At 39.4% G+C, this 24,213-nt stretch overlaps 1 protein-coding gene across 1 annotated transcript in view; it reads left to right on the forward strand.

Moving 5' to 3' along the window:
- Positions 1 to 4,156, forward strand: part of LOC109997314 (homeobox protein engrailed-1-B) — a 4,191-nt gene extending 35 nt beyond the window's left edge. The window contains exons 1-2 of the mRNA XM_020651742.3: positions 1 to 780; positions 2,951 to 4,156. The exon at positions 1 to 780 is cut by the window's left edge and continues 35 nt beyond it. Coding sequence (XP_020507398.1) covers positions 243 to 780; positions 2,951 to 3,270 — 858 coding nt within the window. The 5' untranslated portion in view covers positions 1 to 242 and the 3' untranslated portion in view covers positions 3,271 to 4,156. The remainder of the gene's footprint in view (positions 781 to 2,950) is intronic.
- Positions 4,157 to 24,213: the final 20,057 nt, after the last annotated feature.

A 24,213-nucleotide genomic window follows, 5' to 3' on the forward strand; every position in this document is an offset into this window, starting at 1 on the left:
TTATGCTGCACCAGGGAGAGTCAGGGACACTGGGTATAACGTGGAGGCTATGCCAAGTGTCTGAAGGGTGTGAGGAGACGATGTGAGTAAGAGAAAAGAACAACACACTCAGGTGTTTACTCGTTGAAGCGGGAGGCTTGTTTATACATGCGGCGCGTCTAAACTGGATACCGAAAAAGGGGGGCGGGAGCGCGAGCAACAAGTGGAGTTTTGGCTCGGGAAGGGCCAGATTTTTCTCAGCTATGGAGGAGCAAAAGGAGCCCAAGAGCGGACGGGACTCGACCGAGGAGGAGAGCATGTCCCTTTCACCGAATCTTCCATCCCCCGCCATGATTATCCCGCACCAGGCTGCCCAGCAAGCCCACAGGACCACGAACTTTTTCATCGACAACATCCTCCGGCCGGACTTCGGCTGCAGGAAGGAGCAGGGCTACCGAGACCGGAGCCAGATGCCCGGCAGAGAGAACGTCAACCCGCTGGGAGCGAGGTTGACGCCGGCATGCCTGGACTCCAACTGCAGCAGTGACAGCACCTCGTCGTCGCCCTCCTCCTCCTCCTCGTCGTCGTCGTCCACGTCCTCGTCGCCCTCGTCCAAGCAGAACTCGTCGAAACAGGGCGAAGCGGCGAGCAACGGGGCAGGAAGATACGCGGATAGCCCTTCTTCTATTATGGTTATGAGCGGCAGCAATGGAGGATCTCCGCCCAGAACCAAAGACAGCGCGCAAATGCTGTGGCCCGCTTGGGTCTACTGTACTCGGTACTCGGACCGGCCCTCATCTGGTAAGGCTAATAGTCCCCAAATCACACCGCCTGGGGTATTTGACAGCTGAGCACTTTGTTGTCTTTTAAATCTCCATTTACTGTCATAGATAGGCTATACTACACAGTTTATGGATTATATTTCAAAATGATGTCGTGCTTTTCAGGGAGTTTATTTTATTTTTTAACTTTTTATTCAAACAGAGTTTAGAAACGCAAGAAAAAAAACAAACATGTTGCAGAATTAAAGAAAAATATTGTTTTAAACAAAGTGAAAGTGGAAGCAAACGGTCACTGAACAAAAAAAATACATTTATTTATTTACACTCAAAAACACACACACACACACACACACACACACACACTGAAAAAAATCGCATATAGGGCGAGTGTCTTCTGACTAAATGGTTACATATTTATTTTTTTCTACACAATATAAATCCCCACACAATATTTTGTTTCCCCTGCAGTTCAATGCGTGATTTTATTTTGAAATATTCCCTTAATGTTGCAGCATGAGGCCTTAATGTGTGGTGGTGTCAATTTGAGATGATTAAAAAATATATAATAATAATAACAGTGCCTTTGTCCCCTCCACCCCTTTTTTTTATGGCTGCAGAATTGTTCCAAAAAAGGCCAAGAAAAAGTTCTCACCTTTGTGTGTTAAAATAATAATAATCCTGAATCTTTGCGCGAGGCGTAATATTCCAAAAAATGTAGCCTATAAAAGCTCACATTGTATGACGAAAAGATTGGCAGTTTTAACGTGTGCAGTCCTGGTATTGTGAGCATACTAAAATTAAAGTATTGATAAACTACTTCCTGAAAATGCTTAAAACAGCAGCGTATGACGTCATAATCTAAACACCAACGACAGCATTAATCCAGACATTTTAATTGCATAATTTGATGTTTTTGCTATAAATAATACAAGAGAAGTCTAATTGTGTTCATTAGTAGCTGGAACGTGCTGATACGTGGGGGTTTGTCAGCCATATATTTTCAAAATAAAACCTATCGAGAATATGCTATACCAAACAATTTGTCTTATTTAAGAGATTTCTCTCAACCCCTGTTGCTTAGGTTACGTGATTGCCTTTTATGATTGTAGGGGCTGAAGTGATTGGTCCTGATGGTGCGTTCAGCGTCCGGTGACAAAGTTGGAGATGGTGCATGATGCGTAACGTTGCAACGTAACAGCTGGAAGAGGAGATAACGATGTTTCCTCATTATCAAATATGGAAATTGTGCATTATAGTTGATGCAGCATCCTCCTGCAGCATATGTAATGTGAAACAGAAGAGGCCTACGAAGCATATTGTTTTTTATTACTACAACCCTGATGGTAATTACGTCTAAAGAAATCGGTTTGCGGTAAAGATGATGTCAAAAGTATTGAGAATGAAGATGCATTCTTCTTATTCTTTACAGAATTTGTGTGGAAATAATCACTCTAATGGCGTGTAAATACGGTTATTTATTTGACTGTCGTGATAATGCAAATCCTACTTCTAGCTGCGTGATGTCACCTGGGTGGGTTACATGATTGTTGTGAATTGTTTTCTTTCATATAAAAGTGCGATGTGTGGTTCACAGTGTCAATCCTGTCAAAAAGCATTTGAGCTGTGGTTGAGGGGTTGCTTGATTTTGGCTTGAGTATAACAGACAAAGGGAACTCGTGGATCGGATGTACCAGACACACACACACACACACACACACACATCCAAACGTTTTTTAAACCCACTGAGAATTGTTAATGCGCGATGTATTAAAAGATGTAAAGGGTCAGGGAACTGCATGTCTATAAAAACTCATTCGAGCAGTTTATTCAAGGTCGGCATCCGGGTTACTTGGTCTGTTGTTATTTTATTATCTTACCATAACATGACCTGGAGAGATTAAAATGAGTTAAATATGAATGAATATACAATGAATGTGTTTTTAGATCATTGATTTTATAGGAAAATTGGCCTTTTCAAAAATTTCTATAGCCTTAATTTGTTCTTTTTTTTGTATATGAACTGGTGGTTGACTCACTGATCAAGTCATTCAGATCACTTTTTGGTGATTTTAAACATGTGGATAATATTCATAACATGCCGCAATAATCGGTTATTCGATGCGCCGCGTTGTGCCCACGCTCCAGCCGTAAAATAAATATTTGTATTTCCACTGTTGTTTCCACACCAGGCCCGAGGACACGCAAACTGAAAAAGAAGAAGAGCACCAAGGAGGACAAGCGGCCCAGGACGGCGTTCACGGCCGAGCAGCTGCAGAGACTGAAAAACGAGTTCCAGGCCAACCGGTACATCACGGAGCAGCGGAGACAGGCCCTGGCCCAGGAACTCAATCTGAACGAGTCCCAAATCAAGATCTGGTTCCAGAATAAGAGGGCCAAGATCAAAAAGGCCACCGGGTACAAAAACGGCCTCGCCATGCAGCTCATGGCTCAAGGACTGTACAACCACTCCACGACCACCGTCCAGGAGGACAAGGAGGACAGTGAATGAAGGGGTCCCGGGACTCTATAAACCTGACTTTTTTTTTGGCTTCTGGAGACAATGAACAATGAACCGGAAGTTGGAAAACGCTATTTAAAAAAAACACAGATTTCTCTTAATGGTAACAGTATTAATTATATAAATAAACGTTATTAAAGTTTATATAGCCAAACAGCTACCATGTTGTATACGTATATTTAATTTCAGGCTCATATCTCATCCGGGTCCTTTCAGTCATGTTATCATTTTTTTTTAAGGATGTCTATTTGATTCGAGTTTTTTTTTTTCAATGTGTGGTCCCCCCTGCCCCCCCCTATTTTTTTTTGTTTTTGCCACATTTTCCTTCAGCACATCAATCCGCAGACTTCAAAACAAGCCAAAGATTTCCACATGTTGACGTGTAGTCTGAAATAAAGACAGAGAACGGTACAGGGTGGACTTCATCTTTTTCTTTCTGTCGTAACTTTCCTTAAAACAATACAGACAAACTTTTTTCCTTTTTTGGGGGGGAAACTCTTCAACAGTTCTAATGAATAATTTTGTCAAGTGGACCAAGCGGAAGTTGATAAATTATGGTGACGTAGCCTACACGGTTAGCAGTTTTTGTTGTCACTTTTATTCACAAATCGAGCGAGAATTTATCTTTAGAAGCATTTTCTATGAAATCCTTTTAATTGATTATTAAATCAATTAAAAAAAAAAACTTAACCTTATTGTTACCTGCAATACACCTGCATTATTATTATTATTATTATTAATAAATATGTTGGTCTTATAATTAAGAGGTGATTGGTTCGATACCAAAATATCCCGTACACACACACACACACACACACACACACACACACACACACACACACACACACACACACACACACACACACACACAGATACACTTCCTGCAGTTCCAGTTTCACAGTCAGAAATCAGAAGCTGCTTCCTTCTGCTGTCTCACAGATTACATTTCACCTATTAAATTAATTTGGGCTTTCACCACCTCCGACATCTTCTTCTACGGTTTCAGTCCGGGTCACGTGATGTAGTAGGAGCCTTGATGAATGAATTTAAGAACATCCGTCAGTGTGAGATGTTTTTGCTTTAAATCATTTGAAATTGAAATCTTTTTTTTCTTTTGGGGGGAGGGGGGGGGGGGGGTGTTTGGCCTTGTATGACCTCTGTTTCCTGTGTCATAGTCTGACTGTGAACTCTGTGACACTGGCTGTGTGTTCCGAAGTGTGTGTGTGTGTGACAGAGAAGAAAAAGAAAAAGTTTTAGGTGTCTGCATACATTAGACTCATCATGCAAGTGTTGTTTGCAATATACCATTACCGATTAATCGAACAAGGTCGACTTCCTGTTCTTTAAAATTTGAGCTGGGGGAAAAATTAAATGATTCCTATCTTCATTTTTTTAAATGTTAAAAGTGTTCCCTTTGACTTCTGTGATCTCCAGGGATAAGATCGAAACATATTTACATTGTACTAAAAATCTAAAAAAACTTCAGAATAAATAATAATAACTGTGTTCAACATTTTTTGTTATAAGTAACAAAAAGATAAATTATCCGATTTAGAGTTCGGAAGTTTACTCTGGGTGTTCACCACGTCCTCCTCTATTTGCAAAATATGTCCATCCTTACTGAACAAATAGCATCCTACGAATGCGATTTATTTGTAAAGTTTTGCATATTTTTCATTATTTTAATTTTTAATTTTTTTAAGAGTTGATTTTTTAATTATCATTATGCAATTGCACAACGAAGTTAGAAGTGCTTCATGTTCATCTTAAAGTTCACAAACATACACACAACTTGCTTTAAAGTAAGAGGAGAGATCAGAGGCTACTTTACACTGTAAAAAAGAAGAAGTAAAAATTAAAAATTAAAAAGCATTTAAAATGTTTATATTTCACATGTAGAGGAAATATTGAAAAAGAAAAAAAAGAAAGAAAAAATAGAAATATGTATTGCACACTTTGCAGTAAAGGTAAATTGCACAGTAGGAGATTTGATGTAACAGAAAAAAATAAAACGACTCGGCCTCCGTCGACAGAAATGTATATGACGTGTTTGTGACATCGTTTAGGCTAAATGCAACTTGATCGCGGGATCGGAGTATTTAATTAAGAGATAACAAGCCTGCAGAGGAGTAGCGAAGGGATCGAGTTCACGGCCCTCCGCTTTTCAGGCGTTTTAATTATTTCCACGCAGCCTGGGTGTTGCTGCGTTTGCGTTCGGCTCTGCCTATAGAGCTGAGATTTAATAAGCGGACAGCGGAGCGTGTGCGTAATTGATTTCAATTATGACGAGCGGGGGAGTTTGTTTTTATATCAGGTTATTCTGCAACTTTAACGTTTTATAAATCTTGTTTTTAAAGCTTGGTGTGTGTTTTCAATATGCTTCTTCATAGTAAATTATGTTTCTGTGAATGTGTGAAAACTTGAATTATAGCCGAAAAGGGGAATATATCTTTTTGAAAACATAGATCAGAATTCATTTAAGAAAGCATCCGGGCCAAACTTTGGCACCTGACTCACATGTCGTCAGGTCACTTTCTCTGCAGCAGTGAGTCAACGTGGGCAACCACAGCAAAATTAGGAAACTTCATTCTCACTATTTACGGAAATTAGGAATGAACACGTCACACATATTTTTAAAATATGCAACATTTTATTGACACAATGTTTTTTTTTGTTGCACATTTCAGTCACTTAAATTCACCAGGAAATAAAAAAAGAATTAGTCCTGTTTAGGAAAAACAAAGTAGCCTAATGTGTGTCCAAATCGAGCCTTTTTTTTGTTGCCATCTGCTCTGCATGTATAATCAGAGGTGAAGAGGCTTGCCCTGGCTCTTCACGGTCAGCTAACCCCACAGCTCTAATATTCTAATGATAGCTGCTCCCCTGCTGTGAATGCGGAAGAGGATTCTATGACAATGTATTTAAAATTCATACAATTATGAAACAGCGAGAGGATTCCTCTCTCTCTCTCTCCCCCTCCCACCTTGTCATTTTAGGAAGCCGAGGGTTTTTATCTGTAAAACAAAGAAAAGCCAGGGATCGTTTGCATAGTTAGCATAGTCTGCCTCGCAGGCACAATATGGATTTAATTTATATGCAAATGAAAGCAATAAAAGGAGAATACACACTGGAAATCTCGGATTTTTTTTTTTTTTGAAGGGTTGGATTCAGAGCAGGTAGATAAGTGTGCACAAAGAAGAACAATGTTATATAATATAAAGAGGCTGCAGAACATGCAACACTCTAAAGCCCCTTAACTTTTATACTTTAAATAAGAATTTATTTTTTAGGAGATAAAGTCACTTGCAGACTCTTATGGGGATTTCTTTATTTGGATGTTTTATTAAATTGCCATTTGAGGCTGCTCTGCTGCAATCTGCTGCGATCTGCTGCACACACACGCACGCACGCAAACACAATAAAGCATAAAATATAATGCACTTTTATAGATCAACCTACAGCAACAGAATATAGTTTTTAGTTAGTTACAACTTCACTATCTTCAACATTACAATGTTCTGTTATGATGTTAGAAATAAAAAAAATGCATAATAGTTTAACTTTTTTCAAAGGTATTAAACTTAAATTCTTATGAAATTAAGAATCCTTAAAATGCTTCGCTATCCATGTTAGCCGTTTATCAACTGAAGTAATCCTGCAAGTGTGCATTCATGTTAAACATTATTACACTAAACTACTTGCATTTCTCCTCTCACAAAAACCTAAGCCACACTGTTGGACTACATTGTACATGACAGAATTTAGAAGATTTACAGAAGCAGCCATCAACAAAATGGCTAATCACCTGTCACTCAAAAAAAAAAAAAAAGGGTCTGAGCCACGCAGAGAAAGTTTTCAGAGTGTTGTTTTTATTATGTCTGATGCTGCTGCAGGACAGTCAAGTCAGGATGGAAGTGGACAAAACACGCGCACACACACACACACACACACTCATGCAGAGACATACAGGCATGTGCAAAAAGGCAGGAAAAGAGAGCCTCGGTGTCCACACACAGAGCCATTTAAAGGAGCTTCTTTGATCACTGCTCTGTGACGGGGTCGCTGTTTAGGAGAGGAGTTAAGTGTAATTCCTTCTCAGTTGCTGCTTCCTTAATAGAATTTTTCTTTTTTGCTTTAGATGCCCAGTTGGCCCCACTTTAGATTGAATTTAGACACTGGACTTTGCACTGAGTAAATCATTTATTTTTCTGTCCTGAGATTTAGAAAATGATATGAGTGTTATTACACAGCTCATCTGGCTCTATGGTGCAAACACAGATTGTTTCATTGAAGATGTTTTAATGTGTCAGATCTTGTTTTTGTAAGGAATCATGCTGCCCAGTCTCAGGGAGACATCTTTGGCATTAATAAAGCCAACTGTGATTTTTAAGCATCTCTGCTTTTTATCAGATCGACCACACAGAGAGTACAGAGGACAGAGGAAGTCATAATGATATTAAAGATTCTCTGAGCAACACAAACAAGACACTTTTCTTGAAGCAAAAAATACACAAAGTTAATCTCAATGCAGAAAATAAATATAGCCTATATAGAAATATAACATATAGATATAATGCGGCCATTCAATGACAAATCTTTTTTCCAAAACTTGACACTTAAGGAAAATTAAGTAACTTCACATTGTAAATAATGAAATTGAAGGAAACATTATATCTGTGATTACTCTTGATATATACATAACAAATAACATTTATAATTTAAATACATTAATCTAAATCTTTAAGCTGTTTTTGAATCCATGAGGATTGGATTTGACTCTTCTATTAGATTTTTTTTTTATCATAGGGAACTATAGGCAAAAATTAAGAGAAAACTGACTTTAGCTAGCTAACGGGCTCCATAATGATAATTTAACTATTGCCATTGTGGAGCCCAAAATTATTCCTATCAAAACATTTGTCTGTTAAAAATAAATAAATCACATGGCAAATTATTTTATTTTCTAAACATTTTACTGTGTGGTTCAATTTTATTCTATTACACATTTTGATTTGAAAAGGCCTCTTTCAAAAAGTAGTATTTTCATTGAATAGTTTTTCATGTGCCCATAATGATACATCATCATGATCAGGATAAATAATACTTTTTTTTAAAGTTGTTACTTTTCCGTACATCCTTCAGTCATCACCGTCCTCCTGCCTTCTCCACAATAAGCTCAAGCTCTGCTCCCAAATTTGGCCCAGAGTTCTGTTAGCAAGAGCGCTAACAATAGGCTATATCAAAGTGTTAAATAAACACAGTAGATATAGAGATACGTAGAAAGATCCAATGTCTTTCCTGTATTAAAAATTAGACATATTCCCAGAAAATTGACTTAACTCTGCAGGAATAAGAAAAGAAACTTATGCACAATTGAAAATCACCGGTAAAATTAGACCTGTACAAATTTGAGTAGACAAATTAAAGCTTCTTAATTGAGTAAACAAATTTTCCACCACTATGTTGCCGAAAAAAACCACCAAAAAAATATTAAAATGAGCATGACACAAATGGAGCTACTATACGACCATTTGCGTCAGCACTGGAAGAATAAATAACAAACAGAGAGACTGTAAAATAAATAACTAACATGCAGACAGTGTTGTGTGAAGCATTTAAAGTTAGCCGGGTAACTCTGGGTTACTTTGGACACATTTTGAAATCACATCTGTTCCTTAAAAATGGAACACAACTTTGAGAGAATCATAAAGCTATAGCCAGGCCTTCTCTGTGGCTGTTTTAGCCTGGCTAAAACGGCTAACATTGGTTCTACACTTTGCTCAAAAGTTGGCTTAGCTTACCTGGCTAGGCAGGTAGCATGAGCGACCTTAAAGGCTAAAGAAGTTGCACTGCATTTAAGTGTAGTGTATAACTCTGACATTGTTATTGTTTTGTTGTTGTTAGCTAAAATGAGTTAACTAGCCCAATATCTTAGCCCCTGTTGAACTTGCTAACTGGCTAGACAGGTAGCATGAGCAAAGCTAAAGAAAAAAGCTGAAGAAGTTTAGTCACTGCATTTAAGTGTAGTGTAATAACTCTGACATTGTTATTGTTTTGTTGTATGTTATTGTTAGCTAATATGAGTTAACTAACCAAATATGCTAGCCCCTGTTGAACTTGCTAACTAGCTAGGCAGGTAGCATGAGCAAAGTTAGAGAAAAAAGCGAAAAAAGTGTAGCCACTGTGCTGTTTTTTTTTTCTGCATCAGCAGGACAGAGGATTTAGAATAACTCTGACATTGTTAATGCGTTATTGCTAGCTAACATGAGTTATTCTCTAACATGAGTTAGCTAGCCAAATCGGTTAGCCATTGTTGATTGCGTTAACTCAAGTTGCTAACTCAAGTTGGAGGAAGCATGTCATTATTTTATATTACACAAATTGAACATAGACTAGCTCCTTGGCTGGCCCCAGATAATAATGCTCTCTTGCATTACCTGTTAATTTCAAAGGCTTAAAAACAGGTCAAACTGACGCCAAAAGGTCAATCTAAACTAAATTCTCAGACTCATTGAGATTTCTTTTTTGACTTTGTAGGGCAGAATGAAAAACATGAAGTGGGGACAGTATAGTAGCTGAATGGACTTGAGCTTATATAGCGCTTTTCTAGTCTTCCGACTACTCAAAGCGCTTTTACACCACATGTCACACCCACCCATTCACACCCTTTCACACAGTGATGGTAGTGATCGCTATGTAATATCATCCATCAGAAGTAACTAATCCCATTCATACACCACCACTGAAGCAGCGTGAGCAATTCGGGGTTAAGTGTCTTGCCCAAGGACACAACGGACATGTTGCTCAGCTGGGGATCGAACCCTCCGGTTCAGAGGCAACGACTCTACCAACTGAGCCACAGCCGCCCAGAGGTATGAAGAAGGACGGGTATGAAAGAGAATACACAACTGCTCTAACTTGGGGGTGAAAAGACAGTTTTTTTTCATCGCTCCTTTGGATTATTATTGGTTTGTTTGTCTAACAGTGACGGGTCACTTGCATTCAGCTTTCAAAGTAATTACAGTGAAGTTATGAGTCTTTTGGCCCAGAATGTACACATGTACAAGGAGCTTTCCTCACCACGTCCGAGTTTACTCCTGACTTATTATGGACATGTCAACCTGTCTCAGAAGCATACACACACAAACACACACAGCGATGCAAACAGACAAAGGTGGCATTGAGAGGGAACCTCCCACAACGCAGCTGAGCATCCGAGGGGGCTCTCTGCACAGCCGTGATCTCACCGAGCGAAATCCCGATTACATGGAGGATATACACAGCGCCACTTGTTTACTCTGCCCGTCAGGGGGGTGATTTGGGGGGGGGGAGGGCGGGGGGAGGGCGGGGGGACTGGAAAGGTTGGAGGATGCATCACTAACACCCTATGTATGCAAACAGGCCAAAAGTGAGGAGGAGCTTTCTCACGTTTCAAAGAAAAAAAACATTTTCTTTCAAAGTTTTTTGAAAACATTTTTATGCAAGTATTTGAAAGTGAAAACATTTATTCAAAGGCTGGTTTGGCACAAAATAACACTGTAATTACACATAAAAATGTCATAAAGGGATAAAATTAGATTTTAGTTCTGTAAACTAAATCTTTCCTGAACCATAACTTAATTTTTATTTTATTTTTTTTAAAGATGATCAAAACCTTCAAGATGTAATTTCCCAACGTGTAGTGTGCTACTGAGAAGGCGGCAGAACTTAGGGGACAGTTTATTCTCCTGCTAATTAGAAAGGAAGAGTTAGGAAATGACAGTGCATCGCGAGCCGCAGCTATGTGGCAACCAACACTTCACTTCAGACTGCTCGCTGCTGGTGTTTTTAATGTGCTTCATCTGTGTCAGAAGAAGTCGTCCACATGCAGCTCATTAATCAGCATGAGAATTTTGAGTATGAAACTAAACAGACTGGCAGGAAGACAAAGGGAAAGATCTATGAATTCATTACAAAGCATATTAACAGCTCTAATTAAGTGTGTGTGTGAGTTTGATTCTGGAATTATCTTAATGTTTAAATACTGAAAAAAGTGTTTGCTAAATTAAGTTTTTAAAAATGAATTTGAGTTCTTCTGCAGATTTAAGAAAACACTGTGCACAGACGGATGAGATGTGAAACTATAACTTTAGTTCTCATGGTCAGAGGCTTGTGAACACGCACACACAATCATGCACACACACAGTATAAGAACAAAGAAAAAAGACACCTGGGATTCCCCTGTTGCATGGGTGGTCACATGCACCTCAGTCTTCTTCTTCATGCCTCCTCTCGCATGTGGAAACACTTTATCTTCCTCCCCTCTTCTGTCTTTCTGTGTGCATGTGTGTGGACCACTTCACGATGAGAGAGCCAAAGCTGGGGAGAAGAAGAAGAAGAAGAAGAAGGTCTGAGTTGGAAATAACAGTTTAACTCACACCCATTAGTTTCCCCCCCCCCTTTTTTTTTTTTTTTTTTACTGTATTTTGGAGTTGTTGTCCTGACCTTGTCTGTTTGTTTTTGCCTCATTTGTTATGTATATGTCACCAGTTTGTCACTGTATTGCACTTAAGAAAAAAAAAAGAAAAAAAAAAGACTTGTTTTCTGTTTTAGCATGTTGTTAAAGAATCTTCCACAAGTGGGTTCATTATGTGTAAGACCTGAAAATGAAACACAGACCAGGACAGACAACAAGTTCTCCATCTTTCACCCTCTTCTCACACTTCAAAAAGCAGACGCGCTTGGTGGAGACTTCCCTGCTCCATCTTTCATCGCAGCGTCCTGGAGGTGATGCAGGGAAGCGATTAGTCATATTCAATTTACATACGGCTGTCACGGGCTGAGCGCTGATGTCATCCGGGGCGTGGGGGCCTCGGGGGCCACCCAGCGTATGGGAAGACTATCTCGCCGTCAACGGGGAGAAAAACCTCCCACTAAACCCTGAGATGGGAGCACTACCACTGCTCAGCTGGTATGATGAATGTGGGGCGGCACTTTTGTGTGTTTTGGGGAGAAGTGGCAATTCCATATGTTGTCCCTTCTGTTTTTTTTTTAGCACTTTTTTTTCATATCGATGTATTATTCCATGTTTTTAAGTCTTTTGCACCAAAGGGTTAAAGTGTAATGTTGAAGTAATGTTGGGGCTGCCAAAATTATTTTGTTTGGCCTATTCCAAGCTAAGTGACATGCTTAAGTCAGTTTGGAGTGACAGGTTAATGTAGCTAGCTATTCATAGCTTTCACATGATGTCACACAGGTATGGAACGGCCCAGATGGCGGCAAGAACTTCCTACTTCTGTAGTTATATGCAACAGCCGTTGAGGAGACAAGTCGGGGTTGTACTTCCTCAGAATTTAATCTGAGAAAGAAAACCCAGAGACGAGGTGTATAAAAATACATGGGAAAGTAGCTTAAGCCTTACTTTATTTGCTTTAAGTCCTCATATTAAAGGTCACACAATATGCAAAATACACTTCACCATGTGTTTCTAAAACTAATGTGGGTCTCTAGTCTGTCTACAAACCCCCCAATTATAAGGAAAGTCCATCCTCTCTGTCTTCTGCCTGCTCCACTCTTCAGAAAATATGTGCTCAAACAGGCCTTTTGGAGATTTTCCCTTCATGACATCACAAAGGGCAGTAGCCCCTCCCCCAGGTGGGTGACACCCTCTGAGTCTGCCTTCTCACCGTAAACAATAGGACATGGAGCGAGAAAGCACCGAGACACCCAAGCCCTTCCAGAGAGGGGGCGTGGTCAGACACAGCTCATTTACATATTTAAAGGTACAGACACAGAAACAGCCTGTTCTGAGCAGGGCTGAAATAGAGGGGTTTATAGACATGATCAAATACAGGATCAGGGTGGATTTAGAACAATAAACTTCACAGATATGTTTAAGAAGCTCTGAGACTTATTTAAACTTGTTAAAAAATGGGATTATATGTGACCTTTAATATTCACATTATTTAGTGTTGAATTGTGCTGTGACACTGTTGATATACAATAGGATTCCACTCTTTTCTACGACTAGAGCCATATTGCCAAATTTAAACCTTCAAAAGCCAGTTCCCATGTCATGCTGCCTACATCCATTATTTATTAAAAAGTATGGTAAAACCAATTTAATAATATCAATGTTTATTTGGTTAGGTAAAAAGCTTTTGGTTAAACAGGGTTTGTCTTGGGTTATCTCCACTCACTCACACAGATGTATGCACACAAGGGGGGGGGGGGGGGGGGGGGGGGGGGGGGGGGTGAAGGAGGCTGGTCAATTACTTACTTACAGAAATATTTGCTTAAATATGGCTCTGAACTCCTCAAGGGGTCATGAGTCGGCAGTCCATTTTGCACTTGGCTACCCAGAGAAAGCTGTAGAGGCTGGTGTATTTTATAGCGCAAAAGCCACTGGCAGTCCTCCAGGAGAGGAAGTCTAAGTTATTTATGAAGCCTCGCTTGACAAAAGACACTAAAGCTTCCCATATTCAGCTTGTCTGCTGCGCCACATACAGTATAACAGTGAAACCGATTTGCTGCAGTCAAGAGCAATTAATTCTGTTGGAAAATAAGGCAGGTCCATGTACAGTTAGCACCGTGTGATTTAAATGTGTGCATATGTTTCAGAGGTGAGACTAAAGGTAACTGTGGATCTTTGAAAGCAAGGATTATTTAAGACTTGATTTAGGCCCAATCTGACATAGTTTTCAATACACGTTTCAGGTCAAAACCAACACACATAAATAGCCTATCACAACATAATCTTATGCATACACACAGCCACAAACGTGTAGGCCACAAGTTCAGGTTACCAGGGCAACTCATCCCTGGATCTTCTCAGTAGAATGCAAGACCGTGAATAACTGTTTTAGCACACAGCTGGCTCAATGTGTGGTCTGTGACATATCATCTAAAGCATAACTCTGTGTCCATCTGTCTGACTGAGTGTGTGTGTGTGTGTGTGTGTGTGTGTGTGTGTGTGTGTGTGTGTGTGTTTTTGTCTTTGTTTTGTGTTTTTGCTGTCATTTGTGTCTTGTTATGCACGTATTAGTCAAGTCCAGTCAATTTTATTTATATAGCACATTTCAGCAACAAGGCCATTCAAAGTGCTGCACATAAGATATCGAAAAGCATCAAAAAAATAGAAAAAGAAATATTAAAATAGACATTTTTTTAAAACCACTAAGCAAACCATTAACAATCACAGAAAATATGAAAAAATTAAATCAATTAAAAATAGAAAAAAATACAAAAGAAATAAAAAAAACATGACATCAAGCGGAAAACAAATACATTTAAATTCATAATATATAAACAACCTCAACCTTACGTTGCTCTGACTTCAGAGTCATGACTTCCTGTCGAACACAGAATCACCTTGTTCTATTGAAATTGTTCGAGGCTCACAGTTTGCTCCACCTGTGTTTGGGCACAGCCCTAATCTGCCCTGGAATCCCCGCCGAGGGGTGATGTGGTATTGAAACCCACCCACATTGTTGGGTCTGTCATTAAAAGTTCTGCTCTGCGTGGATAATGAATCCAGTGCTCTGAAGTCGCTATTGTCCATGTAAATAAAAGCATCTTCTTTATTACGTGTGTTAGTATGTGTGTTACTTAAAAATGTGTTTTCATTGTGACAACAATATGATGCATTTATAAACCTCTGTGTTGTCTAGTTGTATTTCAAGCTACGTATACCGGACTTCATTTTTGATATTAAAATAATAAATACTTTAAGTGATTTTGGATCGTGGGAACTTTTTCATAGTTCTAGGAACTGTTGGTGCCCTCCCCAATTTTTATTAGGCGATTTTAGACCGTAGGAACTTTTTCATAGTTCTAGGAACTGTTGGAGCCCTCCCCAATTTTTATTAGGCGATTTTAGACCGTAGGAACTTTTTGGTAGTACTAGGAACTGTTTTACCTGCCCCCTAATTTTTATTGATTCCACACCGCAGGAACTATGAACTATTTCAATTCCTAGGACCCTGTTTAAAGGAAAGTTTTAGCACCTGCTTCAAAGTGGTGATGCGAATGCAGACCGAAAAAATAGAGTCCCCATGGTGAATAGTTCTCAAGGAACTTTCTAGCTGATAGTTCCTCTTAAAAACTCCCAAGAACTGTTTGGTCTGAAAACACCTTTTGTTACCTGTATGAGTTGTACAAATGATATATGAAATATTTTACATTGTAATTCAGCTTCTTTATATAGTTCAGGAGCACCAGAAGAAATGCTTTAACCATGTTATTTTGTTCAAAGGCCATTTCATTCATTTTTCTTGCAGGTGTTTTTTCGCTTTTCCTCGACTTGCTAACAGTTGTGAGGCTAAACACCTGCTTGTTGGCTGTGACCAATCAAAGGGGTGAACGTTCAGGCATGAAATGTGGTAAACTTGAGTGTGAAACATGTCAGAGAAGTTGTACAAAAAAAACCCCAGGCACAGAGACAGAGATAACTGTCTCGTCTTGTGATTTGAAAAGCAGATTTCTGATCTGTCATGTAAATGGGATGGTAAATGGACTTGAGCTTATACAGTGCTTTTTCACTCTTCCGACTACTCAAAGCGCTTTTACACTACATGTCACACCCACCCATTCACACACTGATGGTAGTGATGATTGCTATGTAGTATCATCCATCAGAAGTAACTAATGCCATTCATACACCAACACCGAAGCAGCATGAGCAATTCGGGGTTAAGTGTCTTGCCCAAGGACACATCACACATGTTGCCCAGCTGGGGATCGACCCCTTGACCTTCTGGTAGAGAGGCGACAACTCTACCAACTGAGCCACAGTCATGTCAGTAAAGCTCATCTGACTTGGTCAGCTTTTCTTATTTTCTTTCTAAATCTCTCCCAAGCAGTTCATGTGTATGGATGCACATTCTGATGTCATTCTAGGCTAAGCTTATCACTACCCATTGCATCAGATTTATCATAGGAATGGTGAGCAAAAAATGTCAACGAAAAATAAATCATTTTCATTAACTGTGTGCATTGTATGGAGATTGTCTTAAAGAGGGCAAAGGTCAAAGTCAAGTTAAAAAGATTTGGTGGTTGAGTGGCTGTCACCATGATTTTTGCTCTGTGGTTGTGCCCATTATTTCAATGTTGACAAAAAGTGTCGTTGTAAAAGTTAATTCTTAGAGTATTAGAATATGATCATAATAATGGACAGCATCATTTTTTTCTTTTTTTGGTCTCGGGCGTTGATGGAGGATGAGCTGTAATGGATCACTGAAATGTGAGCAGCAGCCCAGTCACGTTCACAGCCAGTCAGCCAAATGCCTTCAGAGAGTTTGAGGAAAATATGTTCTTATTTCACCAATGACAGGGAAAAAAAAAATAGAATCCAAGCTACATCTGAAGCCATATTTTGCATTTGTTATTTTTTGGAAAGTTCTTTTTTTGGGTTGAGCTGTGTTTGGAAACAGATGTGTGATGCCTCAGTTTTTCATTATGTGTTAAGTAAGGCCACATTTTGACTTCATTGGAGTTTCACTGAGTCACAGATGAAGGAAAACAGGCAAAACCAATCCCTCCTTTTCAGTTACTTAGATAGTCAGCAACTAATGAATAGTAAATTGCACCTACAGCTGGTAAAGCTTATTATGATATCTGCACTTTTTGATCCAGTAGGTGTCGCCCTTGAGCACCAGCATGAAACCAAAACAAACTTCTGTTTGGCCACGCCTCCTCCATACTGAAGCCTCCTCTTCCCTTCTGAAAAACACATCTTACCGTCCTCCCCTTGCTTTCACACAAAGGAGTTCAGCACAAGTGGCAGACAAAATTGTCCTGTGCTCGAGCTGCATTGTTGTGTTAGCATGCTAATGTTAGTGCTCTTTAGTTAGCTTGTAGCTTCACATTTCATGTAAACTGACTCAGAATGATCGCGATCTAAAAACTCTTACTAACATCCAAATAATCAGTGAGTATGTTCCTCTTCTCTCTAGTTCTTGACTAAAACAGCTTTTATACACAAGGGGAGGAGCCGGCCGTCCTGTCCATGTAAACACAGCTCTGACAACAACACAGCCAGCGGGACTCGAGCTTCTCACTCATCGTAGACAGTCACGACTCAGAGAGACATTTACACAGGACAGACTGGATTTATGATATATTTATGTGTAAAATGCTTCACATTCTTCCTTAAAGCTTCCAACAGGGTTTGCAGAAACTGGTATACATTTTTATTTGTTATCACATTCTGATACTAAATTCTGATACACATTCTTTGAACTAAACTGAGTCAACCAGCAATGCTCTTATATAATCTGAGAAAAAAAAAACTGCATTTATAATAAAAAATATGTGGACAAAAATATGACACTGTATTTCAGTTTATTACATCTTCATTAGGATGGGAAAATAAATAATTTTACTTAATATTACTCAGAAGTTAAATAAATTTCAGATGTGCTAACAGTCTTAAATAAAGAAGTGCATTCATGATAAAGCAAATAATTCATATTTTTTCTATCAGAACTTGAATATAAAATGTGTACAATTATTATGATTATTATTCATGTACAAAAGCAGTTCCTTCTAGTGCCCAATCCCCCCCCCCCCCCCCCACACACAACATTCTCTGTCCTATCTTTCCTCAAATCAATGGCCTATTATCTATGCAAACCCCTTAAACTGCTCGATGGAAAGCTGGCTGATTGTTTTCCATTAAGTAATATTACAGCTACACATATAGCCACAGGTCGATGCGGGGCTCATTGTGGCCGCGGGCTGATAATAATTAACCACTAATGCGAGTAGAAACCGGCCCCTGATGAGCTGATGGTGAAGCTGATGGTGCTCCCTGAGGAAACCAACACAGCAGTTCGCTTCCACTGCTTATTTGGCCTCACTTACTACACAAAGAAACTCAAATAGGACTCCACCGACTCCAAATGGGATTCAAGAGAGGAATTAAGTGGTGGAGTAATTGGAGGCCATTTCTTTTGCATTACTCGGGGGTTTGCTGTGAGCTCGGCCTTGCTTACAATAAACTGGAAATAGTAGGAAAAAATGTTTTTAAAATGTACCTCATACTTTCAAACCATCTTGCCATTTTACCAGGGTATATGAAGGTATTTTTTTTACTGTATTTTGGAATTATTGTCCTGACTTTCTGTTTTTTTTTGTGCCTCACTTGTTATTTATGTCACCAGTTTGTCACTCTATTGCACCTAATAAAAAAAAAAGGTTGTCGACCTAGGTTTTGCTTTAGCTTAGTTTTTGAAGGTCTCTCAGAGAGAAAAAAAAAGTTTAAAGTGTCTTCCTGCATTTGTACACGGTCTCTTCTGCTTGAAACATTCTGCTAAATATGAAAAAAGCTCTTCAGCAACCAGACCCAAAAGTCTCCTCAAACGATGCTACTGCCGTCCCTAATTGATTTAGTTAGTTTGACCTAACAGGGTTGGCTTAATGGCTTTCTAAATATTAGTTACACTATATAAACTCTCCATGAAGGCCCCTTGTTGGATAGTAATTCCAGATTTTTATATGATTTACTGTCCATAGTTTATACAATAAAAAAGTGAAAGTAAATTAACTAACCTCAACTAACGACTGTACATTTGAAAGCTATCCCATGATGAGGGAAACCTGAGTTGCCGTCTAAGAGGAGGGAAGGTTAAATAAGACAACACCGAGTTTGTCCATAATTTAGGACTCTAAGTAGAGAATAACCAGAAATGAAACAGCAGTTGTTTAAAAACAACAAAAAAAAAGCTGATTCTCTGTTCAGGAAGTCTGGGAAGCCAGATGTTCATGAGCCTCATGCTCACTGAAGTACATGTCTGAGTGTGTGTGTGTGTGTGTGTGTGTGTGTGTGTGTTAGAGAAAGAGAGGAGTGTTTCCTGATGTCCTTGCCAGATGTTGCTGATCCCTGCCACTCAAGACAGCAAAGTTTACACCCAGCTTTATGGAATTAGTAGAGATCACTGAACAAAAAAAAAAAAAAAATGTCACCAAAAAATGTAATGTAACTTTACTTTTAAATAACTTTATTTAAATAATCTTACATTTATACAGAGCTTACATTTTAATGAGGGGAGATCCAAATTTCAGGATTACAGCCTCTAAGAAAACGTTGGGGCGTGGCTTCTCTTATGGGTGGTTGCCAATATTTTGGAGGAACAGAATTGCTTGTACCAAGACATAGAGAGAGAGAGAGGGAGAGAGAGATAGAGAGAGAGAGAGAGAGAGAGCATAAATCTATGAAGACAGATCTTTACAGTGACTCTTGGTAAATTAATAAATGATTGGGCGCTCTGCGTGTGCTACATTCTTAGTCGGGCGGTCTAATGAATGTGTTCTTTGATTCTGAAACAGTAGCCTGAGGTCTTCTGTTCATATATTGTCTTAGTCTCTCGACTCTTTCATTCCAGCACTCCCCACACCCTGTCACAATCTTCACTCTTCTTCATTTCCTCTGATGCTTTAGCATTATTGGACTAATCAACTATATTTAATAAAAATAAAAAAAAATGGGGGAGGGGAGGCCTTATCTGAAACATCTTACAGAACACCCAGGTTCTTTCTGATCTTCACACTGCTTTCTTTAGAACCACACACGGCCAGTGTACTGCAAGGAACATTGAAATTATTTTTAAAGAGGACATATTGTCCCCCTCCTCCACCTTTTCAAACAGTCCCCTGTGGTCTAAATGAAACATCTGTGCTGTGCTTTGATCAAAATATAACATGAATCAAGCACCAGAGGAGGTTTGTGACCCTGAATAAACCAGCTCTCTCAGAACGCTCCGTTTTGGTGTGTGTGTGTGTGTGTGTGTGTGTGTGTGTGTGTGTGTGTGTGTGTGTGTGTGTGTGTGTGTGTGTGTGTGTGTGTGTCTCTTTAAATGTAATGAGCCCCCCCTGAGTTTTCCCCGTAGACATCAGTCCTCTGTAGCTAGAATAAAAATGGCCGACCTGTGAAATTTTTTTGTTCTAGGCTGTGGGTGGAGTCCATGGGTGGAGATACCAGGGGAGGGGAGGGGATCTTTATTTTTTTATTTTTTTACCAGAATCCCACTGTGATGTCACAAGGAGAAACAGAGCATTTTTCTCTGTGTTGTAAGACTTATGCAGACCACAAACAAAGGACTGGATGGGTTTATTTCACATTTTGTGGGTCAGTAGACACTCAGGTTACCCAAATATATGTTCAGAAACACTGTAGAAGGGGATTTTTCAGAATATGTCCCCTTTAAAATGGGGCTCAAAAATTAGTCTGAACTAATAGTAATTGCTCATTAAGCTTACTTTTCTATTTTCTTTTTGTCCTCTTAATTTAAAAAGTATTTTTCTTTTATCATGATGTTTAAGATTTTGTTTTATTTTGTTTTTCTCTCCTTTGTTTTCTTCTGTAAACTCAACAATCTTTCTTGTTTTCATACCTCTCCTGCACATATTTGAATTAACTGCTGTATTTTTTTGTGCAATAAATATGTACTGCAAGTGTGCAAATATATACTGTATATATACAATAATTTAATAATAAAAAGAAGCAATGTGTTTCAGCTTCATGTTCACATGACAGATCTTAGAGTGGTAGGGGTCTTATAATCTTATAATCAGAAATACATGAATATATATAAAATCCAATCCAACCCAAAAACGAGTTTGTATCAAAGTTTGACTATTGTCCAGATTAAATTTCATACAGTTTTTTACATTCTCCTTCTCCACTTGTGCTCGCTCAGTAAATCCTGTGTGGTACGACATTCATCAGTCTGCCTGTCTTTGGAAAATGTGTGTCTGTGTTGTCCCTCTGATCCTGAGGCTTAGATCTACACTGTGTGTGTGTGTGTGTGTGTGTGTGTGTGTGTGTGTGTGTGTGTGTGTGTGTGTGTGTGTGTGTGTGTGTGTGTGTGTGTGTGTGTGTGTGTGTGTGTGTTTCAGTATCACAGTGTGTTTTTGCTCCTATATGTCCACACTTGCATCGATCTTAACCTTCACATGTGAGCGTCCACGAGTGGTTTGTCCATGTGTGTGTTCAGTGCTGGAGTGGGGGGGGGATCCATCTGTGTCAGGTTAACCCACTGGGAGCCTCTCGCAGCAGGTAGTCCTTGAGGGCCTAAATCATCTGGACGGCCAGAAGCGTGAAATCCGTCCAGGCCCGGACAGATGTCTCCCTGTTCAGCCTGAGTCAGACTTCAGCGACCTCCACAGACCTTTAAAGACCCTTTAAAGACGAGCTGCTTAAAATATGCACACCAGACTAAATCACTTCACACTAGGGCCAGACGGATTTGGAGTTTTTGGGGCAGATACCAATACTGATATTAGGGAGACAGAAAAACCTGATACCGATATATTATCGGCCAATATCTGTCTTAGATCCAGCTTCGATCTTTAGAGATACACAGATGTGCAGACACATGCAGATATCATAAACTTGTGGAAAAGATGTAATATAAACAAGATGGCCGCTCAACTGGAAAGTTATTGTGCATTTACATGCATCACTCCTTGACACTGCAGAGTGATAATGCTTTTTGTAATCCATACAGCGCCCTCTGCTGGGGAAAGAAAACTGCTAGTGTTCTATAATAAAACTCAAATGGAATTCCAGCTGGTTGAATGTATCTAGTAATATTAGCGCATGTCTGCGATAAAATTAGCGATAGTCACTGGATATGCTAATGTCCGACGATATTATCGGCTGGTTGATAAATCGGTTGGGCTCTACTTCACATTTTCACAAAAGGCATATATTACATAAATTATAAGAATTTAAATCATTAAGTGAATTGTGTTTACTAAATACAAATATATTAAATGATAAGAGCGACTGAATTCTGTTGTGATTTTGAACTTTGTCGGAAAATGAAAATTGATTTACTTGACTTAGCTGCTCACATCTGTGTATCTGATCACAACACGTCAGGGCACACACAGACTTGCCACACACTGAGTTTGGTGTGGGAATCATCTCAGTGCAGGGTCAGGTGTGTGTGTGTGTGTGTGTGTGTGTGTGTGTGACTAATTGGCCCAGCCTACAGCTGTGTCTGAAACCACATACTAACATACTGCCTACTACATACTCAAGGCAGGTGTGTGGTCTGGCTGAATCTTCGAGTGTGTGCGTTTTGGAGGATTATAAAGTTAGAAATCAGTCCTCATGTGTTTGATTGTCCATGTTTTTAAAATCTGTTACGATTTGAAATTCATCTGTAGCAAGGGTACTATGCATTGGTAATGTTTTAGCATCTTATACAGAACAAACAAGGCAGCTCCATGTCATACAGGCATTTGCAGGGCAACAAGAGTGAATGCTGTCAGATGGGGCCCCCTGTCAGATGAGGTTACCTACTGTCATTGCAATATGTTCACATTTTGGGCCACTGATTTGGTTTAAGTTGGTGAGCCCCAAGCAGTGGCTGGAGCCCCAAGCAGTTGCCTGCCACGCCAGCACATACTGTATATAACATCATTTGGTAGTTTACAGCAGCAACAACAGAAAGCCCAATCCAACTTTCTGAGTCTCTCCAGACACCATTAGTCTAATAATGGAGTACCTGGTGTGCCTATACTGTATAGACAAACCTCAGTCTAGATTTCACTCCTTGGGAATTACAATGATCCACCATAGTCAACTGGTGACTCTACAAATACAGAGTATCCTAATTACAATCTACCAACATTTGACCTTTCGTATTAAACTCATGATAAACCCAGGAAGGGATTTTGATATACTACTAAGACTGCTTCTTCCTTTGAAATCTCTTTCTGAAAATGTTTAAAACTCTACCAGACTATATAAAATACTGACAACCTGTGTGAATGTAAAAATGCAAAACAATACAAGCATTTGGAAATTCCTCTGATGCTCATTTGATTTTAACTGGGTTTTGTTCAGGAGCATTGTTTAGACACTCTTGACGGTTTCCAGTTGGCTTCCTGTCCACTGGAGGCCTCATGGAACCAGCTGATTGAGCTGGTGTTGTGTTTTTAAGCCTGGTTGGCTGGGCCATGGCCCTAATGGGTTCCAGCTGGGTCTGTGTGTCTGCATTAAGTCCTCAAGTGGAAAAGTGACTGCAAAGTCAAACCACCTGGCAACGCTGAGCTGCTGGGGAGGTGTGAGGTGGTGGTGGACAAATTAAACCCTTGAAAACACCGCCTTAGATGACGAAGAAGGCCCGACTAAATGCAACAACAATCTCCACCTATTTTCTTTTTGAAGACTTATTTCAACTTTTTTTTTTTTTAATTGAAGCTACTACAACTCCATAATTTGATGTTTGGTCCCCTTGCAAAAAAAGACAAGCCGATTGTGATAATCCATGTTGCTTAACTGGTTGCAGGTGTTATATTGGAAATACTTGTCAGGCAAAGAATATTTTCAATTCACACAAACAACTTAGGCTAAAAGGCTGTTTTTACAAAATTGCACATTACCTTACATTACCTTGGCCCATTTCAACACAAAGCTGGACATAAGTAACAGCATCCTCTGAATCTGTGCGTGATCACTGCAGCTAACAACAGCTGTAATTCTATTGGCCTTGCCTGTTGACAAGTGTAGCTATGGACAATACTGAATAATTATTTTACAAGCAGAATGACAGAGTCGATGGCGACCGACTCTATGCAAGACGTCTCCGCGGCAAATACATTTTGGCACGAGCATGCCGTGGTTGTCACATTGAGAATCCATGAGCCAGAATTTAAACAGGGCAGTCAGCTTGGAAGAAGAAAAAAAACTGCATGGTACTCAGGAATTTAGAACGTCTTTTGATAATACGCCTTGCATACCCCCAACTCTGAGGTTCTCAAGCATATATTTAAACTGGCAGCCCTGCAGTTCCTCGTAATTGCTGCCATACAACTTAATGATCTGCATGTTTGAACGTGCTCATTGGTCATTTTGAGAAAGAGTCTATATAATCCTATAATGTTTTGAAAAAAGTATGTTGTGTTTCAGAGAAATGCCATTTTCAGTCAGTTGCCAACAAAATA

Source organism: Labrus bergylta, chromosome 24 (genome assembly GCF_963930695.1).
Source record: "Labrus bergylta chromosome 24, fLabBer1.1, whole genome shotgun sequence".
Classification (NCBI taxonomy): Eukaryota; Metazoa; Chordata; class Actinopteri; order Labriformes; family Labridae; genus Labrus; species Labrus bergylta.